The sequence below is a fragment of the Camarhynchus parvulus genome, chromosome 1A, assembly GCF_901933205.1.
Source record: "Camarhynchus parvulus chromosome 1A, STF_HiC, whole genome shotgun sequence".
In the NCBI taxonomy this organism is placed as follows: Eukaryota; Metazoa; Chordata; class Aves; order Passeriformes; family Thraupidae; genus Camarhynchus; species Camarhynchus parvulus.
Genome location: NC_044586.1, coordinates 8,552,200 through 8,576,273, shown reverse-complemented (window position 1 = coordinate 8,576,273; position 24,074 = coordinate 8,552,200). Strand labels below are relative to the sequence as shown.

The 24,074-nt window shown below is 39.9% G+C and overlaps 1 protein-coding gene across 1 annotated transcript in view; it reads left to right on the top strand.

The window, feature by feature from the left end:
• LOC115909979 (potassium voltage-gated channel subfamily KQT member 1-like) overlaps nucleotides 1-24,074 on the top strand; it is a 407,425-nt gene that overhangs the window by 55,844 nt on the left and 327,507 nt on the right. The window contains exon 11 of the mRNA XM_030959748.1: nucleotides 15,926-16,040. Coding sequence (XP_030815608.1) covers nucleotides 15,926-16,040 — 115 coding nt within the window. The remainder of the gene's footprint in view (nucleotides 1-15,925; nucleotides 16,041-24,074) is intronic.

Below are 24,074 nucleotides of genomic sequence, written 5' to 3'. Positions count from 1 at the left end.
CATACTGGTTTTGTAAAAAAGCCCAGAATTGTCAGCTTCTGTCTCAAACCCTTTTCCACAAAATAATTTGGTTAAGAGTGACGATCTAAGGCAGTGACAAAGCTCCAACACATCTTGGTAGGCTCTGCTGGAATCCTTGTGTTGGTGTTGAGGCTCATCCCGTGCTGAGGAGCGAGGGCTGAATTCCTGGATTCTGTAACCGATTCTGGGGGTGACCTCGGGCAGACAATTAACTCACTGTGCTTGGGTTGCATCATCTGTTCCATGAATGTAAGTCTTGTCTCTGTCACGGAGATTTTGTGAGTCCTAATTGTTCATGAAGTGTTTTTAGACTGACACAGCATCACAGAAGTGGAGAATGCAATTAGTCAATGCAGGATTAAACGTGGGCCTGCACAGTTGTTTATCCTCAGCATAAACAAGGAGGAGTGGTAATCAGGGATGGCAGCTTTTGCAAGAAAAGCTGTTTTTTGCAGCAAATGTAGTGAATGCTCTGTGGGGAAATGATATTATTTAATCTAAAACATAAAGCTACTTTTTAGCCACAAAAATTTGGGGTTTTTTTCTGATATAAATGACAAAACATTATTGTCGAAGATGAGGGCATCATGTATAAAAAATTACAGCTTTTTAAACTGGTTTTACTTGGGTGGTGGAGTAGTACATACACTTTTACTACTCCTTAAAATATACTTTTCCTCAAAGTGAATTAATGTCTCGAAAATCATGTATTTTGCTTATTTCTGTTGTATGTCAGCTGGGAATGCTGAAAAGATTCTATAATTAGAAGCAAAATAAACACTGGTTCTTTGGAGGGGGCTGTGTCCACATATAATAACCATTAGTTGCAAAATAGGGAAGAAAAGGCTGAGTGTTCCATTTATTTTGGTTTTGCTCCCTGTTGAAGAAGCCAGGTGTAGCCACTTCTAAGCAATTTACTTTGCTTGATGTGTCTCTTTGCACAGCAAGCTCTCTGCAGTCACAGACAGTGCTTGGAAATAATTTTGACATTAGGCGTGCGTGCTGTTCTTCCCAGATCTCCCCAACCACAACTCCATGGGAATATTTGCCTTGGAAAGGATTTAGAAGTTCTGTGCTTTGAAAATGCTTCCTTGCCCCGCTCAGCATAAATGCTGGGATGGAAAATCTGGCCTGTCAGTTTGCTTAAGGACACACACACACAATGTCTTTATTTCAGTTTAATCCCATCAGGTGTGAAAAAAAACCATCTCTGAATGGCTGGGGATAAATAGGAGACAAGCCTAAGAAGTCAAGCTTTGTGTCAACCTCTGTGCATGGTAAAAAAGTGTTTCTGCCCTGTTTGAAGTGAAGTGATGGGTCATAAAGGTGATACCAGTGTTGCATTGAGCCATGGCCTGGTTTAGTGACACCTTAATATTTCTTTAGTTCCACTTTGATTTACTTCAGGAGACAGCAGTGTGTGCAGTGAGAGGGGCTGTGGTTTAGGATTTACATCACTGGGGTATTTCAAAAGAATATTTGGATTTTTTTTTATTTTTGAGCTTCTTCCTTTTAATTTTTATCTGCATAAAATTAAAGACCGGAGGTGGAGAGAGTTCATTGCTCTGGCGACTGTTCACAGTCTCTGTTAATCATGAAAACTCAGGGAAAAAAGGTGCTGCACCCAGTGCCTGCCAGTTAGAGTCACTCAGAACTCTGAGGGGATTTTTCATGACCGTGGCAAAAAAGAAAAGCAGCTGCTTGTCATTTGCTTAACCTTGCTCGGGCTGAATTTAATCAGTAGAAAACATCTGGAACTGATTCCCCTTCAATTTTGGAGTGTCCAGTAATCTGCTGTGTACATACAACTGGTGCACCTTTAGCATTGGGATACTTGGCTAAATGATGTTTTGCAATATTGTTATCTTTTGGAAAGAGAAAAGGAAACAACAGTAATTTCCCAATGAGCAAACATTTGCAGTGTTCTGTATAGGTTGCATCGTTGGCTGATTTTGTGCAGCTGTTGTATGAAATCTATTGATCAGGGTTAATAAATTTCCAAGTGAGTAATACTGTTTATTTGTATTGATTAAAATTGGGCCAAATTCTGAGCTGTTTAGCATTGCTTGACTACAAGTGATGAAACACTTTGACCTTGTTACTTTTTTGACAGAAGGCAATGTTAAATTATGAGTAAATTTTGAGGCTTTAAAAAGCTTCAGCTAATTATCTAGGAGTGGTTTTGGTTAAAAGTCTTGGGCTTTCCTGCAGAATAGGGGTGTTGGACTTTTACAGATAGCTATTGATACCTGCTTTTAGCTGAATTTTCTGTTAAATAAAACTCACATCTGACTTGGATAGTAATACTTGATAAAATGGAAACCATTATTAGAGAGCCACTCAGAGGGAGATACACGGAAAAATAACATGCATTTAAACAATGTTTTGTGTTGGCAATGCATTCCTTCTTTACTAGGGAAGTTGGCAGAACTCAATTTATTTTTTTTTTTCCAAATAGCAGTCATGTTCACTTGCAGGAGAACATATATATTTTTAATAGAACCACTTTGGAAACCATGAGTGAGTAACTGTCCCTGGAAAAAACTCTTTCTTCTTAGTGTTCTACTCAGAGAACTTTGCAGTGAGTATCCCAGGTGACCTGGCCATAATTTCTATGGGAATTTCTCTGGGGTAAAGCCCATAGAAGTGGGAGAGGTTGATGAATTTCTGGGATACCCCTTCCTCTCTCCTTTGCCCCCTTTTTTAGGGAGTTCTCCTACTTTCCCTTCTGTGCTTATGTGGGTAAAACTCCTTTATGGCGCCTCCTGGTTTGTATTATGGGAAGAATAGAGGTGTGCCTAGTTCTATCAAACACAACAGAAAGTAGCCAGCTTGGGAATATAAAGCAGTGCTGATGGCTTTTCAAACAGTGTATTATTTTAATTAGATCCTATTTTTGTCTTTTTCATCTGTAATAGTGATAATCCACCATAAAGGAAAAAAAGGCTCCTGGATTTTCTTTCTTTCATCCTTGCTGACATGGACTTAATGGCCTCTGTAAAAGGAGAAGAATTTTTTTTTCCCCCTCTGGGTAAGGTGAATTATGAGGAGAGCATCTGTAATACAATTCTGATAACTAATTCCTGGAATTCTGGCTTGCACACAGCCTTGTCCTGGATCTGCCTCATGAGTATGTAAACTGCAGCCATGGTCTGACCCCTTGGGTCTGTTTGTGTTCCTTTAACTCTTATGCTGTGCTGAGCTCTCAGAACTTGATTCCAGTTGTAAAAACCCAACAAGCCTTAAGCAGCAAAATGCCAGTGTTTGCTGCTGGTGGCTTTTTCATGCTGTTTTTAATAGGGTGAATCAGAGCATGGCAATGGAATATCTAGAGCTGGTTGTACTAACCCAATAAAGGTCCTTTCAGGTCAGGTTGACCTGGGTCTACCCAAGATTAGCTTGTGCTAAAGGAGCTGTCCTGGACCAAGGGCAGGCCAAGATAAAGCCTACAAGTTTCTCTTGCTGTTTATGTGAAGGGCTCAGGTTGGCTCCTGTTCCTATAACCTTGTAAAAGACAGAGGACAGAGAATGAGCACTGGGTTTTGGTGTATGCAGGGGTCCAGCAGCTGAAGGCTTTACAGGGGTGAATTTGGAAATCCTGATAAGCAGAAAGCATGCAAAAAAAAAAAAAAAAAAAAAAAAAACAAAAAAACAACCTACTCAAACCTGCCTGACCATGATAAAGTATGTTAAATAGGGTCTTGTTGCTTTTTTTTCTGGTTTGGATTTTTTCTCCTGGAGACATGGGATCTCTGGAAGTTCTATGGTTTCCCTGTTTCTAGTGAGGTAAAATCACATTGAAAGCATAGTTAGATCTGTTCACAGGTCAGATGAGCAAAGCCACTTTTAGCTGCTAGAAATCTGCTTGGGTGAGGTCATGATGGCTTTTGTGGGGCTTCTGCCTGGTAAAGACCTCAACTTTCATTATTTGCTGTCATCTTCTGAAGTCTCCTTAAAAGAGTAAGGGTGTTCTTTGCTAGATAAATTAATGCATTAGTGTCTGCCAGTCTTGGATGTCAACTGGAAAAAAGTGGAAAGAGCCTGGGCTGAAATACTCTTGGACTTCTCTTATAATTGGAGAGCAAGGCAATTTAAGTTGGAGTCACTTAAGGGGCTGTTTCAGGAGTAATTTCTAATAAAAAAAAATAAATTTGAGCAAATTTATTGCTAACTTTTTGAAATAATTTAGTTCAGAATAAGGCTTCTTAAGGAGCTCTGATGCTCTCTTCTGCATTCTCTTTCATTTCCACATCTCCCCTCTCAGCACTGAGTGGGGTTTTAGTGTGTTGCCATTCCCTAGGGTGCAGTGACACATCCAGAGTCTTCCCTTTTCCTCCCTGCATTTAGCTGCTGCTGTGCCTGGACCAGGCAATTTTTCTCTGCACCAGATGGAATTCTCAGGGATTTTTCCACTGTTTATCTTGTTAACTTCTCTGCCAGCTGTTTGAAGAAGTTGTGCTGGGGGAGATAGGGCATCAAGGAGGAGATTCTGTGCCATGTAAGCAAACCCCATCATCATCATCATCATCTTTACAAAGCCAGAAATGGTCAGTGCTTTACACCCACCAAGTGTTCCAGCCACTTGTGACTTCCAACCCATTTAAATCTGGCTCTCAGATGGGAAAAGGGCCTTATCCAAATGTGGATAAGGGAACACTAAAGCATTTATAGCAAAGGCAGCTCATAAAGCATCAGTCTGGGGGACATCTGGGAGGTGTCCCAAATAGCAAACCATAGTGTTCAGAATAAGGAAATAACTGCACCTGAGCATCAGTGGAAAGGAAGGGGGAGGTGGAGAGCAAGGCATTAATTTCTCCCTTTTGATCTGAAACCAAATCTCTCAAATCCTTGGGTGAAACATTTGTGCTGCCAAGGCTCTGAATGGCAGTGGCAGTCTTGGGTCTCAATGCTTTGTGGTTATAACAGGAGTTTTTGCATTACCCTCCCCAGAGCAGTAATTTACCTCTTAACTGGGCTGTGCCTTTGCTATTTCCAGAGTCTGTAACACCTTTCTCTGAGAGTTTATTTGAATGAAATTAATTTTGCTTAGATTTCTAGGGGTGTGACATGCTGCTTCACTAGTGTTGGATTTTTTGTCCCTGCAGCAATATTAACAGTGCTGGAGGCCACTGCATGAATATTCCATTCACTGGGCAAGTGAGCATTCAGATCTGCAGTAAATCAGTGTGAACAAATTGTGAGGTTTTCTGAATGCCATGGGAACAAACTTATTGTGTCAGAAGCCCCGTCAAGGAACCCTGGACACCACCTCAGTCCTGGAAAGTGCAGCCCATAGGGAGTTCTGTGTGAAGCCAGCACTGTGTGTTTGTCCTGTTCTTGAGCATCTGCTCCTCACCTCAGCTGGAGACAAGGCAGTGCATGAAACAGTTCTTTGTCCTGGTCTGTTGTTATCTGATATTAGGCCAACCCAGCTGAGGTTTTTTCTGTCTCAGCAGTGGTACCTACCCTCCTGAGATGGCTTGCACTCTGCATCTGGGTGGCCATGGAATCCTACTACCCCCTAAATACACCTACCAAAAAAAGATAGATGCACATCTGTAATGAATTATCATTCTGTCCACATTTAATAGATGAAGTGAAATTGTTATTTCAAGTCACTACTGAACGATTACTTGAGAAGCCTTAAATATTCATTTTGCTGGACAAAAAAAAGCTCAGTCTTGAGTGATCTCTTATTTCAGACACAAATGGATTCGCTGGCGTATTAAAAACAGCAACTTAACCATTTTCTGAATTTTCTGTGAGCTATTACAATCTAAAAAGAAAAATATCCAAGTGCTCTAACAAAAGTTATTCTAGAGAAACTTTTATTCCAGTTATGATATGATTTAGCAGATATTATAGGACAAGATGGAGCTTGGAATTCACTGCTTGAATTCTTCACCTGAATTATGACACTGAGTGGTATCTGAATCTTTAATGCCACAGAAAGTGGAAGGGAATATTCTGCAAGGGTTTTCCTGCTAACAGATAGCAGAGCTTCTTTGGTTGGTCAGTGACACATAGCAGATTGTCCTAAAAACATTTGCAATTTCTGTCATATTGGCAATGTGTTTGAAACAATTAATGTTGGATGTTGGTTAGAAAACTAATAGATTTGGATGGATGGATGGATTAGAAACCAAATTACACTTTTTTTTGATGGTGTTAAAATTGTTTGGTTGGAAATCAAGATGGTATAATGAAATTGGGTTTTCCCCGATGGCTCTGTTAGGATTCAACATCTGTAATGGTGTGTTCATATAAAAATAAGAATTATAAGTGTGATAAATATTAAGATTAATAGCGCTAAGAATGAGAATTGGGCCCTGTTACTTTCACACATAGCAAAGATGATTTTGTCTCTCAGTCCTCAGTAATGTGGTTTAAAGAAGCTTGGATGGAACCAAAACCTTGCAATGGGGCTTTTGGGGTAAGAAAACACACATCGGTTGTAATTTCTACAGTATCTCCTTTCCCTGAAGATGCTGATCTCAGCCAAGTCACTCCTGAAATTCAGCATTCATCCAGATGAATGCTCTTGAAATCTGGTGTTGATGAAACTTCTCCACCCTCTTTGTGCAGGTCCCTTGGAGGAGGGAGAGCAGGGTTTGTCTCCTGGCATCTCTGTGGTTCTCACTGTCACAGAAAAGCCATGGCCTGCTGGTCACCCTCAGTCCCAAGAGCTGCAGGGCACATTCAAATGTATCTCCACAATGGCATCAGTAAAGAGAGACTTTAGGTGGGTTCCACCTCAGAGTTGTGTCTCAGTTTTAAATGTCACCATTCCCTTGTCAAATGAATTTTTAGATTACTATTGGGAGTGTAGAAGATGTAATTATTCCAGGTCTTCTCAGAATCTGAGTTTCAAAGCATTTGAATTTTAATGGTAGCAGCAAAAGCTTAACAATTTCTTTACCAGACTATTTTTTAAGCTCTTTAATTATAAATATTTTCTAATAGAAGTTCTGAATAAGCAGCATGAGGAAGTTGGAATGTGGCATTAATAAAGGATGCACATCCCAACTAAGCCCTGAAGTACAGAATTGAAGACCCTATGAATTTAATTTTAAATAAAATGTGATCAGTTAATTGCATCATTTCTAGGAAGATAACTTATTGTAAGGGGGGGTTTGTGCTTATAAGATGTTTCAGTTTGAATTCTATGGTCTGAAGATCTGTCAGTCAAAATTTTTATTGCATTGAGTACACATAACAACGGCTGCTTTGAATTCTCTTTTTAACAATTGTAACTTGGACTCTTACTCAAATTACTGCCCTACCTAAAATATCCTCACATTCAAGATTTAAAAAATAAGCATTTGGAGCAAATATATTTGAAGTAGGGAATACTCTCATAAAAATGTTGTTTCTTTACACCTGGAATGTATGAAAAAACAGCTGAAGCTTTAGTTAGGAATAGTTTTCATTTAGTGCAGTCAACAGCTGTAGATTATTTTGTTGAACTTGTTTTGAGCTTAAGGACAAACTTGGAAATTTTCTCCTCTACTATTAAGATCTACTTTAATTTACAGATTTTTTTTCACTGTGGGACAGGCAGGTTGGTAACAATATTGAATTGTTGAATTGTCTGTATTGAATTCATGATTAACACCAGTAAATAGGGAAATTGTTCTACAAGGATTCAATTGTGGGAGGGCAAGAACTGCATAAGACCAGCAAATAATTGTGGCATATTTCATTGTAATTACAGTAACTGGCTTTTGTGTTCTTGTGAGTCAAAACATTGACAACAATTCAGAAGATGTTTCTGGTTTTACTCTCACTGCAGTTTGTATGCATTGACCATTAACAGTCATGAAAAATAAAAATGTTTTCAGACTGGTTTATTTTCTTTAATAGCCACACTAAAACTGTACTTCCTTGTTAAAATAAACACTTTTACTATAATGGCAGTTCTGAATCCCATAATGGAATGTAACTCTATATATTTATATTACATGATACATTCCCTATGTGTAATTCTAAGAGTTTGTATGTGTTAAGAGCTCTCCCTGCAGAGCTAACAAGCTGCCAAATTACATTTCACTGACTATTAATTGTTTCAGTTTAAGGTCAAGTTCTTCTTGTCCTTAAAAATAAAAAAAAAAAAGGCGAGCAGTGAAGAAGGATCACTTTGAAAGCTATTTTTGTCTTATTTTTCTTCACTGTTATTGCTGTACATTTTGGTCTTCAGAATAACTGAATGAGCAGTCAAGTATTTCCAGCCTTAAGAAGTTAAATGCATCAGTATTGGTGACTTGAATTTGGTCTTGGAGAGCTGATCTCTCAGCATATTCACAAGGTGTAGATGGTATCTCCAGCTCAAAAACATATTAAAAGTACTTGTGGGAACAAGGATCGTGTCAGATAAGCAAAAGAAACAGGCTAAGTCTTAAGGGAATAAGGAAATGCTTGTCAAAATAGTTTGCTGTAGAATATTGAAAAACTTTGCTCTCTTGGCATCATTTGAATATAATTTATCTGGTTAGATGGTTTCCCAAAGGTGTCCTGGTCACATCTCCCCTGGACCAGCTATGGCAGCATTTGGGCCTCAGGAGATGATGAAAAAAGCTCATTTCTGTGTTTTTCCTGCTGTCATAATCCTCCTGCTGCGGCCATGAGGCACAATTTAATAGCTATTAATTATTATATTGTGGTATTCACATACTCTTTGAACAGAGAGAGACATCATTCTCTCTCCCATGATTTTTCCTGGGGAAGGCAGTGAGAAAGCTCAGAGAGAAAAGAGAAAACAATTCTTATCTGTACTTGCTGCTCCTGTTGTTTGGCGCACGTGGAATGTGTTATGGAGATTATTTACCAAAAGGGATTTGTTAATTGGACTCTGCTGATGGGTGTTTGGATTGATTGGCCAATTAGGTCAAAGCTGTTTTGTGAGTGTCTGATAAGGGCCACAGGTTTTTCTTTAGTATAGTTTTAGTATAGAGTGTAGTGTAGTATAATATAGTATAGCTTAATAAAGCAATTGTTCAGCCTTTTGAGTCATTGGAGTCATTGGGTATTATTCTCTGGCTGGGGGCCGTTCTGCATCAATAATATATCTGCTGTGCAATTCACTCTGTGGGTATCTCTGATGCTTCCCTTCCCCAGCCAATGAGGAAAATTGCTTTCCAACCTCTTTGCCAGACCTTACCCACTCATACCCTCCACATCACCCCTACAGATTTGAAGGAGTTTGGAAGTTCACTTTTTTGTGTATCTTTTGAAGAAAGAGCTTTCATAAGAAAAAAAGGTCATACTTTTTTTCAGGAACAGAGCCCAGGAAAGAGGAAATGTTAAAGTTGGCCCTGTATTTTAAGAGATGGGAGATTTCTATGATTTGGGTTGAGAATGAGAAACTGCTCTGGGTTCAGTTACAGGCTGCCTGTTTGCCTGTTTTCTTTGTTTTGGGGCCCTTCCAAGCCAAGCCATGATTTTGTAGTGCGTGCTGGTCAAGAATTTGAATATTTACTGCATGGCTGTAGATTGTAAGTGGTCCAACTGCCTGGATGCTTCTCCCCCTTAAAGGAGAAGGGATAGGATATGGCATTTCAGGGTCAATGGAACTCTTGCCAGCCACAGATCTTTTCCCATAAGGGCATATGGAAATGCCCTTAAAGCCTGTACTTCTTACATCAAAACTTTTGCCTTCCATCTTACTCAGCTGAACAGGCTAGAAGGTCTCAAATGCTTTGGATTGGAAGGGACCTTAAAGATCATCCAGTTCCAGCCCTGCCATAGGCAGGGACACCTTTGACTAGCCCAGGGTGTTCCATCCCTTTTATTGAGAGTCATTCCCACGAAGAAAACAGAAAACCGATCATGGGTGTAATGCAAGCAGAAATACAAAAGTTAAAAGTATCTAGATTGGTAGCTTTGGTCCCATGTTTTTATGAATGCTTTTATCACAGCACAGTCAATAGAAATTTAAAAAGGTTTTTCAGATTAAATTGACAAGGAAAATCTGTGCTTGCTGGGTCTGGAAGGGGCTGGGCTGAGCCCAGTGGAGATCATAACTGGATATTTGAACTGATAGTGAGGGGCACCAGCACTGCAGGGCTGCTCCACTCATCTCCAGTTCCCTTCTGACAGGTCCCATCTGTCCCCAAGGATCTGTCTGATCCTTGCAGGTCTTTGTGCACTTGGTCCTTGACCACTGTCCGAGTCTGTCAACAAACCTGCTTGTCAGAGAGTGCCAAGCATTGCACAGCTTCAGCAGAATGGACACTTGCTTACTCTACAAGTTATTTCATGCAGAATATGCAGCTGGGTGTTTTAGGCTGATATGCTGCATTTAAAGAAGTTGATTGTGAAATATGGCTTCTTAAGTAGACATATTTATGATGCTGTATATTTATGATGTCTTCCCTTTTTCTTCCCTTTTTCTTCCCTTTTTCTTCCCTTCTTCTTTTTGGTGCGTGTTAGATCCTTCTGTGCTAGGTCTGAAAAGGATGTTCAGGCAGCTGGGTAGATAACACATCCTCACGTGCATTCAAGAGTATGTTTAATTGTTTCTCTCTGCCTGTTATCCAGCACTACATGCATTTTTCCAGTGCTACATGCCCTTGTAATTTTCAGTGATGTGTTGGTATTCATTTACATCCCTGTGCTGTCCCATCAGCCCTGTAAGGAGTGATTGAGTTCCAGGGGCTGTAAGGCAGTGTGTAATTTGGCCTGCAGGCTTATCTAAACAAAAGAATGTACAACAAATAAAGGCAGCATTAGTGCATTTTGAGTGCTGATTGTTTCAAATCAGATACACAGGAAACCAGATGTTGAAGTTTATCTAAAACACTTGCAGCCCAGTCTGTAACTACAGCAGGAAGAGTGCTCAGCACTTTTTGCACAGAGTTAGCAATGTGTCTGCAGCAAATAAAAATTTATTCTTATTCCTCAATTCATCTTTTCAGATGTTCTTTTATTTCATTTCTCCTTGCAAACCACTGCTTAATTAATTTTGGTGTGATTCTGCAGATGTTTTGGGGGCAAAATGCAATTCTTGTGCATTGCCCTGAATTTAAATCAGCTGGATCTTGAATTATGATAATAAATTTAGCTGCCTAAAATTAGGTACAGAAAGTAGCCTGAGCTTTTTTAACTGTACTTGTAGCTCTAAGAGTTGTGTATGGGGCAGTGTGAGTGTGTGGCATTTGCAGATGGCTTACATTTGAGTGTGTGGTAAGGATGTAAAATCACAGCTTTGGATGCTCAGATTTGTAACAGTTTTACATAAAGTTAAAGTAAAAATATCTTTTTTTGGAGTAGTACTGAGTACACTCCTGACACTACTGTAGCTTCATGCAGTAATGAAGAAAAGCTCTTATAATTTTGGTAAAGAAATTACTTCATGCTAATTATGCTTTACTGTATTATTCCAAAGTGACTCCTCAGAGGAGCTTGAATGCCATTTGCCTGCTGAGATGAATGATACCAAAAGCAAGTTGAAGAGGTTTTTAAAAACCTGGCGTTGAGGTGTCAGACACTTCCAGGCCTCTGGGCTTTCATAAGCTGTTGACTTTCCTTTATTCTTCTGAGGAAAGTGAGGATTTGGAGATGTCCCAGTCTCAGCCCCAAACCAGTTTGCCTCTGTGCAGCTTTACAAATACAGTATTTTTAGTGAGGTGATACAAGTTCCTGACACAGGAAAGTAGACAAGACATGGCAGTGTGATCTCACAGGCTGTTCATCCCTGCAGATAAAGCAAGCATGGTTATCCCAGGGATTTTCTGTCAGGATGCAGCCTTACAGATGAAATCAAATCATATGTTTATGTCCTGTGCACTGATGGTGCTGAGTAGAGCAGCCTGGCACTTTGAGAGAGAGGGTTTTAACTGCTTCTGATCTGAAACGGATGAGGAGACAATGGCACTGAAGGAACAGAGACCTGCTTTTATTTCACCTTCTTTATCTGAGAAGAGGATAATGCAAAATCCTTGTTATTTTGTCCTGCTGTTGATAGGCATTGGCTGTTTGGGAATGACCACAACAGTGCAGTCATATTTGCTGTTGCATTTCTAATTTGGGAGCTTGCCTTTTCCCCATAATACAAAGTCAGAAGTTAGTGGAATATAGATAAGGACTCCAACACTGGATAAAGCCAAACAGGTTTACAAAAAATACCTCTGGGTTATGTTTTGATGTGTTTATTTTATAACTTCACCATTTCAGAATTTAAAAGTATATGAAACTTAACTTTCTTTATGCTGTTTGACTTAATCAGTTGCTCTGTTTTGGGGCTTCCTGGGTTTGTGGCATCACTGGAATTTATTGTAGCGTGCTAGATACTATTCTGTATTTTCAAGTTGCTGCTTCCAACTCTTCATGCTTATAAAATATTGTATATTTTATGATGAAACCAGTAGAGCTTCTTCATACTCTAAGTAGTAACACATGGAAGGGAGGGATGGCTCCTCTTTTTTCCCTCTTCATATTTCCTTGCCTCCCCTGCTTAGTGCTCTGCAGGATCAAATATAGGGCATTAATTCCCATAAACTCAGTTTGGACAAGGAAATCTTATGAAAATAAATATAGAGAGGGAAGACAGAGTTGTTCTGGCTTGAGCTGCAGCTGCTACAAACTACCATCTGTAGTAGCTGGGCCTTACAACTTTGAGTTTTATTTCTGGAAAACATCACTGCCATGTGTTGAATGTATCATAATGCTCCACATTTCCTCGAAGTGAAAGCACTATCATGAATGATTATTATGAATTACTTTATTGCTCAGGAGCTTATGGCTTATTGACATTAAAAAATAAATTGTCCCTTTTAGTGTGATTTTTGGGAATTTTGATTTATGACTGAATATTGCTGTCTAAATGAGTTTTGGAAGTTCAAGGGAAGTGAGTTAACTTCAAGAACGGAGTTGGTTCCAGAATGAATGTTTTGAATAAGAAAATAACTGCTCACAATTCTGACAGTCACTCAAAGGACAGAAAATATTTAGGAAAATACCATGTATTACATGAATTTACCATTAGCATTCATTTAGGGACCAGAACACATTATTCATGTGTTAATATTTTAAAGCAGAAACACGTAAAATGAATGAGTTCTAAAAGCATAGAGGAAAATCAGTATTAAACAACTTTGATTAGGGGTGCATGGATAAAACAAGTATTCTGTGGTGATAGCTTTAACACTTCCAAAAGTTATACTCTGAATTGAGTCTAGTGGCTCTGAGAGTAGTAGGGAATCTCATAATCTCACCACCCAAATATGATGAGTCTCAGAGCTGTGATTTCTGCTTTATCTTGATATATTAGTGCAGCACTTCTGTGAGCAGCTCTTTTTTCTCTTAATACCTTTGAGATAAATCTAGTTTGCAACCAAAATGGCAAAAATGGTTCTGTCCATGGATCTGAGCATGGAAGCATGGGAGGGTAGAGGGGAAGCAGTGAGGCAACCTCTGAGACGTGACCCAAATACTTAATTTTGTGGAGTTTAGTACACAAGTTCCATTCAGCTGATAAAATCTACTAGAGAGTATGCGTTGCACAACTCCTGTTTGTGTGGAATTCATAATCACATCATTGTCTTTTCCCAAATGCTAGCAGGAATGAAATGTGCCCTCCCTGGGGAACGAGACTGCCGCAGATAATCACAGCAGTGCTCACCAAAGGGAAAATTTGTGTGCTTTTCCCTTATGTAAAGGCACAACAGAAGCTTGTCCTGCTTGTGTGGGTAACCAAGCAGAGGTTGTTGAATCCCAGGATGAGGTTCCCCACATCCCAGCAGAAGGTCCCTGGTCAGGGGCAGGCTCCAGGTGCACCTGCAGGAACAGCAGAGCTGCTCAGCACAGCACATGGGAGTGGTGGGGATGCAAAGGTTTGGAATCTGGCTCCTGCTCTCATGCAGCCTTGCTCAGAACCAACATGCTGTGGAGCACATTGCAGTAGGGAAAACTTCTCAGAAAAGGTGCTAGCAAGCCAAATGTGAACAATTAAGGTTTTCTGGGCTCTTTAGAAGTGCCTGGATGCAGATTGCAAACAGTGGCATGATGAGCCAGAGAGGAATTTGATTAAGTAGTAACAGACCAAACCCCTAAAACGACAGGACTAAAATATAATCCTGTGATTTCTCATGGCAGATGCATTGCAGTAACTTTAGTATCTATGCAGTGCTATGAAGGAGGCAAACTGCCATGAGTTAAGCAGGCCCTGCTCTGACCCTTTCAGCAGCTCACTGTGGAGTAGGAATTGATAGCAATGCAGAGTTTTCCTGTTCATCTGATGTGCCTTATATGGGCACAGTGATTTAGCTCTGCCTTGGCCCAATCCCAAGTTTTGCTAAGTTCCTATGAGGAAAACCTTACTGTAGCTGAAGCCAAAGCTCCCCCAGTTGAATTTTGCACATGAGATCATGTGCCATGTTCAGAGACTGATGCTTCCCAAAGCCATACTTCAAATATAGGATCTGTGTGTTTCAAGACTTTGTCTGGCAAAGTAGGAGGCCACGTAGTTCTCTCACAGGGAAAATGTCTATCAGAACAAATGCAGAACTGGCAGGTCTCACAAAATAAAGCTCCTCTAGAACAGCCAAAGTGTTTCAGTAGTGCTGGGAGAGCACAGAAGTTCATGCTCCCAGTGCCAGGAAGATTTGGGTTTCCCCTGGAAGCACACAGTTTATTTGTGATTAAATGCAGCAGAGGTAAATAAAATAGCTTTGTTATTTTATGTCCTTTGTCAGTGTTTAGCCACACTACTTGATAATTCTTTTCCATGGACTTAATTAGGCCAATTTTCATTCCTTGTCACTTGAGTTATGGCTCTTCCAGTAGCTCTGGTGTTGTGGGCTTTTTAGTATTTACCTTGAACTTGAATGAAATCCAGCTAAAGTGTTGTTCTGGAATTAACTGGAGATTTCAACAATTTAATTTTCTAGGAGGCGAGGTTTCTTATTGCTCTCATGTGGGCTGTTATCACAGCATATGCCAGTGACACTATTTAGTTTTTACTTGTTATGATGCTTAATATTAGTGATTCATCCAGACTTTTTTATCCTCCCTTGAATTTTCATATGTCATCCTATCCATTTTCCAAGTTAAACTCTGTCAGCTCATGTGCTGTGCTTTCAAGGATGATCAGAACTCAAATTTATAGGTAGCTTCCTTAGAAGCTGTTAGATCACCAGAAATCATGAATGAAATTGCTTTTAGATCAGAGCAACTTAAGCTAGATACACTTTATAGCTTTTGAACCAAGTTAATGTAGGAAAAGATAATGAAGAGAACTTGCAGCAGAAATAGTTTTTGAATATTGATGTATCTGAACTTAGAAAGGTACATGTACACCACACATATATGGTGAAGTCAGCCCTATATTGGATGAAAATCTTTAGAAAACATTGGATTTTACCACTTACAGGACTAACTGCACTTCTCTGATTTTTGTAGTGTCTTTAGTGAACTCCTTCATTTGTTGGCCATTATATGTTTTCCAAATCTGTAATGAAATTTGTACCTTTGTAACACTTGGAACATAGCTAAACTGCAGCTCAGTTTGTATCCATCATGGTTATCCTGCAGAGCCAACTGCATCCAGCCACCTGAGGCTTCCTGGTTCATGGGAGAAATTTGGAACACTGGTGGTTATAGTGACCAGAGAGCACTTGGGTTTCAAGCATTCTGTTTGTATGATGATAGCAGTTGAAATAATAGTTTTGAAGGTATTAAAGCATACATATCAAATGGTGTTGAGTGAGGAAATGGAAATCTGGTAGTTTGTATTGTCCTGCCCACATCAGTATTGCAGAGGTGATGAATTTCTGTTCACAGGAGAAAACCCTCAAGAAGACAAACCTTTCCTGAAAGAGTTTCCTTGTGTTTGAACTATGTGTGTGCCATGGCAAGACCTTGTAGATTGTAGATAATGTATGATGATCTCTTTGCATCCTTTGTGCAGTGAGAAGACGCCAGGAAGGGCACACCCCAGACATGTCACGGGCCAGCAGCTTCACTGACGACATTGACCTGGTACCCGAGGAGTCCCCGCTGCCAGCGGCATCCGACGTGGCACAGTGAGTGAGCAGCAGCTCTTTTCCTGATCCCTTAAATGCTCATTAACAATGAGGGACACCTGTCACTGAGTAAGAGTTGTGCTTTGGCTGGTTGGCTGCGCTTGAAGCGATTGTGGGTTTGATCTTGTTGAACTAAATGTGAACATTTCCTAGTTTAGCCGAAAGTTTGCTGGAAGTAGCCAGATGCTTGGAAAAGCAGCACTGCTCTGTGGTGGGTGGCTTGCAGCTTGGTGTCTTTGTTTTCCCACTTTTTAAGGCAGCTGACACAGTTCCTGAGGGCTGTGAGCTTTACAGACACCTTTTACTTGTAGACTGCCCCATCAGGTTAAGCTCTAAAGCAGTCCTAATATGAATTGATTGGACACCTAAATGAAATAGTCATTTATAGATACAGCCTGAAAATAGGAAGGATACCTCATGTAATATTTTTATAAAGCAGGCACACTTTTAGGAAATGATGTTCCACAAATATGAAAGTGAAGTTATTGTCCAGGACAGAAAATCCCCATCAGGGACTTCACTGCAATTGTTGAGTTGTTGCTTTTTCTTGGCTTAGCAAATATTTCTGGAAATAAAATAATCATGCAGGACAGCTTTATATTGTGTTTTATCAGGATCTTGAGTAACCTTCATGCCTTTGTCCTCTAATATATATATCCTGTTTTGGGGATTCTGGAGTAAATTTCAAATGCAAACCAGAGCATTAAAACACAGAGGAAGGCCTGGATGGACCAGAACATCCAGGTGCCATAGCAATGTTTTATCTTCCATCAGAAACTGATACAAGTAATGCTGGTGAGGAGATCTCCTGAGTTAGCAAGCTCATGAAGGTCTGGCTGATGTTTGGATGTTATGGTAATGTTGGTGAAAAACTCACCTGAAATCACTCTTGCAGGAGAACATCTGGGCTGGTCACTGGAAAAATGCTTTATCTGAGGTTAAAAAAAAAAAGAAAAATAATTGTTGCTTGCCTTCAGATAGGGAAAAATATCCACAGGGGTGCTCAGGATGAATTTGAAAGCAATGTGATTCCATTCTATGGTGGGATTGCCTTTAAGAGGGTTTCTTTCACATCCTATGTTTACTTTCTGTCCGTGGAACTCATACAGATGTGTCTGCTACATCTGTAGTAACTGTGCTGTGCTTTCAGATGGGATAGCCTGGTCCTTCCTGGTATTTCCCCAACATGTCATATTGGCCTTGCTTCCAAAACAGAGAATTCTAAATTGTTCTATCAAATTGGTCTTTTTTCTTCTTTTTATTCAGCACACTCAGATCTAATCTTATTTCTACTGTATAGTGCATGAAAAATGATGATATTGTGACTTATGTTTTGTACTGCAAACTCTACCTGCATTTTTAGCTCCTGTTGGTTTTTTAAATGCATTTCTCCCTTGTGGGGAAAATAAGGAGTCGCAGAAAGAAAATCAAGTGCACAAATTCAGAAAAGAAATTAAAATATGGAGAGATTTTAAGTACCATGCTAAACAGTTTAAAGTCATATATACAAAATCATTAATTCCTCTTGATCTGGATGTCAGGTGCATAGAAACAGAATGATCTTGCAACTGAAATTGCTAAATGAAGGACTTTTACATTCTAAGTCCCACAATAAAAAACATATGTATAAATTGTAGCTTCTAAATGCTAGTGAGAAACTTCAAATGTATAGAAAACATAAGGCCAGAAATTATAGATGTAAAGCTGCCATGTGAGAACAAAGCCAAAACATAGTTTCATCTAGTTTTCTGCTTCTAAATTGAGAATAGCAGTTTTCATCTCTATCACTGATCATCTCATTTTTTATGTCTGCATTTTTACCTAGTAGGATGCATTCATTTTAGAATCAAGCTGATTCTTGAGCAGAAATGTGTAGCGTCTCCTTCTTTAAACTGTGAACTGAGAGAAGCACAGAACATGTTGTATTTATGGATCCAGGTTTAAACTCCCAATTTCAATGCAAACAGTAAGATATTAACAGTGTATTTTCCTGACATGCACATCAATATTAGATATACTCAGTGTAATTATTTATCTTGTCTTTTGGCAGAAGTGTAAGCAGGTAAGTCTTGGTGTGAGCTGCCCTTGCTTTGGTGTGTGAGCTTTGCAAAACAGCATGGCTTCTGCTTTTCACTCAATTAGGCCAACACATCTTCATCCTAGAGTCATAAAAGCAGTCAATGGTAAAACAAAAACACTTCCAGGAGTAAAACTCAGCCAAAAGGGAGCGTGTGGGTGTGCATGTATATATGAACACACAGTGAGCCTTCCCAACTTGCAAAATAAGTGAAAACTTGGCTTTCACATATCAGTTCATGCCAGGATCCCACAATGATGACAGTTTCACGTGAGGCACTTTGTGAACTCGAGCTTGACTTTGAGGGGCTGCCAAAAGCTAAAGTTTTGTTTGCCTTCAGCAAGTATTTTAAACTAAAAAATCAATCCTGAAGTAAACCTTTATTTCAAAGTCTGTAACTGGTCGTTTTTCAGCTACCTGTGTTGATTGTTAAACATGGTGCCAGGTCTACAACTGTAATGTTTTGAGGGTTGTTTTCTGTAATGTGAACATCATTGATGTTCATCAAGTCTGCTCTGCTGCATGGACGACAGCAGAGATGCTCCCTGGTGACATATTCAGGCCACTTGCTGTTGCAAATTCCTTCCAGTGTGTGGGAAAGGCAAATGATATCCCAGGAACACAGATTTCTTACCCTTAAGCTTCACTGCCTTAGACAAGGCTCTGTCACATCACAGTAACTCAGGTGGGTTTTGCCAGGCAAGCACCAGGCTGCTTGAAAACTGCTGATATTATTGTTTAAGGTGGTATTTGACTGAAAGCAAACCAGTTCAATGTGTTGCAGCACTGCCCAGGTGTCAGTGGTGGATGCATCCACCAGTGGAATTGTGATGTGTGAGTGGTCCATGCAAGCCTGGAGAGGCTGAGCTGCCCTGGTAGAAGCTGCCAGTGAAATCAGGCAGCAAGCTGGAAAATGGAGCCTGAGAGACCTTTCTGTAGGAACACAGCTGCTTTGGATCCCTTAGACAGCTGGGATGATGTTTGTTTCTGGTGATCTCTGCACAAATGTGAACAACTCCTGAGCCAGGGGACAAAAGCATCATATTCAGATTACAACTCTGTGGCTGCCTGAAGTTCTTGCTGAGTATCTTTGGCCCATTTCCTCAGGGGCCAAAAATCCCATGTGCTGCTGACCTGAGTAGAGCTCTCTTGATTTATAATGGCTGCTTCTGAGGTGTCCAAATCGGAATAAAAATGATGGTGTTGGAGATTAATCAATTCTGATGGATTAAATAAATATATTAATTTCAGTCAGTTGATGAGTACTTCTATTTTTAGCAAGAAATGTTTGGACTGCCTCACTGCCTGACATAATTACTCACCTAATATTTCAAATTCTCTGATGAACAGTCAGAAGCGGACTCCATCAGTGAACCACTGGAGTTTTGCTGGAGTAAAGGAGAACCCAATAACTTTAAGACTTAGTATTTTAATTTTTTTTCGTCTCCAGCTGGTTCTATTTTTATTGTGATGACATGAACCCTTGGCCATGACAACATTTTCTGTCATTCACACCAGAGTTCAACCTTCCATCAGGAAAGAGAATTTGGCCAATAGACTGCACTGAAAGATTACACCAACCTCTGGTCCCTGATAGCACAGTCTCAGAAAAAATATACACAGCAGCAGCTTTAGAGGCAGACATCCTGTTTTTGTTTTTCAGAGCTCTGTGGTTTAAAGCTGTGGTGTTTAAAGCTCTTTGCACTCTGAGGAAAAGCAAAAGTCAGACATTCTCTCTGTCAGTGTGGCTAAGCAGCTGTGGTTGAGTGTGACGGTGGTCACAAGGGTTCTTGGGGTGAAGGAAGAGACGTAGATCTGACTCCATGATCAGAAGGCTTGATTTATTTTATGATATATACATCTATTTAAACTATACTAAAAAGAAAAGGAAAGGAGAGTTTCCAGAACCTGCTACCTAACCTACGAACAGAAAAGTAAAGGATGAAAACAAAGGAGCTCTCTCCGACTCTGTCGGAGAGAATTCAGTCCTGGATTGGCCACTGCCAATCCAGATGGACCTGTTGTATTCCACAGCAGCAGATAACCGATTGTTTATGTCTTGTTGCTGAACTTCTCAGCTTCAGCAGGAAAAATCCTGAGAGGGGATTTTTCATGAAAGAAATGTCTGTGGCAGTTGAGTGTGCATTTTGTGGCTGGCTGGGGTCACGGGGCGGTGAACATCAGCAGGTCCCTGTGGCAGGTGAGACGCACACACAGTGCCCTTGCTCTGCCCTCAGGGGACAGCTGAGCAGTGACTCCTCAGCTGGAACAGGCTGCCAGGGAGCTCAGAGCCCCACCTGATCCCCACAGGGAAAGTGGGGGCTTCATTATTTCTCCTGGGCTGAGAGACCAGCAGTTGCTCTTCTTTCTGAGGCTCTGGCCACAACACGGTCAAGCTGTGCTTAGGGGCCATGGGTTTAATCCAGCCCTGGTTAAACCAATTTTGAGCAGAGCTTTAGGAAGCCTGAAGGTGCTTGAGTGTGAGGTCAGTGTGGCGAGGCTGTGAAAATGGCTCACTGCTTCACTCTGAGGTCTTTAATGTAACAGAAGCACAGACCTGACTGTGGAACCAACCTGATATCCACTGTTCCCACCTCCTCCAGCTTTTTTTTTATTTCAAGCTCATAGCACAAAACTGGCTCTTAGATTGTGCAAGGGAGCTTCGCCTACAAAGGGATTAGCAGGAAAACCCTGCATTAAAATGTGGTTATTAACAATGTTTTCCCCCTCTAAGGAGGAGGGAAAAGATAGACCTGAGGTGAGGCCATGGATGCAAAACAAACCTCTTTTAATGGGGGAAACTGAGACCCTCAAGGATGAGGGTGACTGAATGCCCTGTTCTGTGTCATCCCTGGTGAATCCTGATGCAAAAAGAGCATCCCAAATTAATCTCCAGCTGTGAGCAGGACCTCCTGTGAGGATTGAGGCTTCGTGAAGCCAGGGGGTTGGGTTCTCTTTGTTGGAGTTTGTGCTCCCTGCAGGCTGCCTGGAAGAACAGGGCAAAGCTGCTGCCCACCTCACCAGAGCTGGTTCTGCAGAGATGGGGGAACCCTGAGCACTGCTGTGTGCTGGGCTGGAAAATCAAATTTGTGCTCAAAGGAGGGTACTTCATGGTTAGCCTTAGAATTTTAGCTTTTTCTCTTTTAAAGCAAGTTTAGGAAATATGTTGGTTTTGTGGTTTTCGTTGTTTTGTTTAGTTTTTTTCTAGAGGAAATAGGTTATCATATGATTGGCAGGTATGAAATATGACGAATTTCCTTCATTGCCCACTAACACAGAAATTTTATACAAAGTGAATGGGACAAATGGTAAAACTTATGCTAGGCCTTAAAGCTTTCATTAGGTGTTATCAAAGAAAATTATCATTGTTAAGCCCTTGAAAAAAGGAATGTTAAACCCATCTTCTGACTTCAGCCTTCCACTCTCTGTAGATGGTAGTGAAGGTTTTATCAGGGTCTTAAGAATATTTTTTGTCCTTCTTGTCTCTGCTTGAAAATCTAAGAGTGCAACTTGCAACACCAAGCGTATTTTTAATCTTTCTATTGTTTTGGTTTATCTCTGCCAGCTCCGTTTATCTTTCTATTTTTATCATAACTTCTTCTTATAGCTTATTGCTTTTAATCTTATTAAAGAAACAGTTCACCTTCTTACCAGCAACTCTATCCCACTAAGATATAAGATAAGGTATAAGGTATAATGTATATTATATATATATAATATTAATATACAATATACAATATACAATATATAATATATTATATTATATTATATTATATTATATTATATTATATTATATTATATTATATTATATTATATTATATTAATAAATTATATCATTAATTATAATATATAATATATAATATATAATCCAGTAATTGAATAATGATCTTGTGTAGGATAATTGAATCAACTATAAACTCATTAATAACACTTTTATTACTAAAATAGTGTTCCTGGGGTAACCCTCAGTACCATGAGTGGAGGGTCTATATCTATATCCATCTTGTTTCCAGGTTTCTCATTGTCTGTTGGCTTTTGACACTTACTAATTCCCACTCTCATGTACACTGAACACAAGTGTGACTGATGCAACTAGTTTTGTCCTCAGCATGGCACTCAAAAACATTATAAATTGCTTCAAAGAGGGATTTTTGCAAGCATCTGTCAGTTTTGACCAGAAAAAAAAAGAGGTAAAATAGTGAAAATTTACCAGACAGTAGTAATTACTAATCTGGTTCTATGCTTTTTACCACTATATGGTCATGTGTTAAATTACACTTTTTAGCACTACCCATTTTTGTCTTGTCACTTCTAATTTGGAACTCTTTAAAAGGGCTGCCTTGGGATTTATTTCAGCACCCAAAGTATTTTGATTACCATGTAATATGAAAGCAAGGCTGGCATTAGTATAAATTGGTGGCAATATGCAATAACCTTTTACAAGAATTTGACATTGAGGGGATTTGGAGGTATTTATTCTGGAGTCACGGTGAATTTTTGCTCTTTTATTCCAAGAGTGAGAACGTTTGGCCAGTGGAGGGCACTGCCCCATAACACAGGAGAAACAGAAACTCCCGTTTCAGCTTTCCAAATCCCATTTGTCATTTCAGCAAGCTTACTTATAAACTTAATTTATCTGCATCTGAATTTCCCCAATGTTAAATTGGCAAGTTGCCACACTAAGAAAAAAACCCTACTATACTTAAACATCAGTTTAATGAGCAATTTAACCAACCCCCAAAGGCTCAGCTTGGTGTGGTGGTTAGACTTTCTTTCCTGGAAAACAGACTATTGTAACAGCCCACTGAAGGCTGTCAAAATATAACTGAATGCACATTATCATGTAAACCTCTAGGCAGCAAAATTCCCAGATCTGATGGAAAAGTGTGACATAAAAAGTTGCTTTGGAAACAGAAGCTTCTACAAAAAAATTTCTAGAATTGATTTTTTTTCCCCCTAATGAGTTTTCTAGTAATTTCACAGAATTATGAAGTGTGAATAAAATTTTTCATGGCAGGGGTGTGAAGTGACTCTGGGATATATGGCTGTCAAGAAAATAGTTTACAAAGAATGCATCTGTTTCCAGATTAAGTTAAAGACTCCCCTTTGTGGCTTTACTTTACACAGAAATTATTTATCTCAGCAGCAAGTCAGACGATAGAAGAAAAGGCAACTCTAACATTTGTTATTGAAAGGGGTGCAAGGAACTGAATTGGATTCCTGGTCTCTTGTCTGTACTGTGAGGAGAAAGCAAGGGAAGGGGGAATCACATTATCAAAGCTTTGTTCAGATGTCAGAATTTGTCAAGGTTTTAGTTAATTATTATTATTATAACGCAGTTTTAATTTCCAAGCTCCGTGACATGTGTCAATATCATGAGTGCCTCTATGAGCAGCTGTGATGGAAGTTTGGACAAGCATAACATGAAAAAGGTTGCTGTTTGCTGAAGAAGACAGTGCAACCCTCCATACCCCAGGCAAAATAAAAGTGTGCCACGTGTGGCACCTGTGTTTTGGGGAGGGGAGGATAAACAACCTCGGTGGGAAAAGCAAGGTGGTTGCACTGCACAGAGAAGTGTGACTCTGTCCCTTCTGTAGAAACAACCAGGCACAAGTTTGCTGTTACCCCTGACCTGGTGGTTTTGCACTATTTTGTGTTTTAGCACTTCTGCTGTGAGATTAAATTGGGTGTGGCTGAACCGTGCCTATGCCTGTTGTGGTCATAGGCACTTGGTTCTGCTCATTGTCTGTTTGTGTAAAAAAGACAAAGGAGAAGCAGGGATAGGAATCCCTGGTGTTTGCAGCCTAAACATTCAGGTCATTGCTCAGGTGGTAGAGCTCCATCTGTAGCCATGATATTTTCTGAAAAATCCTTTCCTTAGGATTTTTTCTCCTGAGAAGTTGAGAGGCCTCAGGAACAAAATGCAAACAATGATTATCTGCTGCTGTGGAATGCAA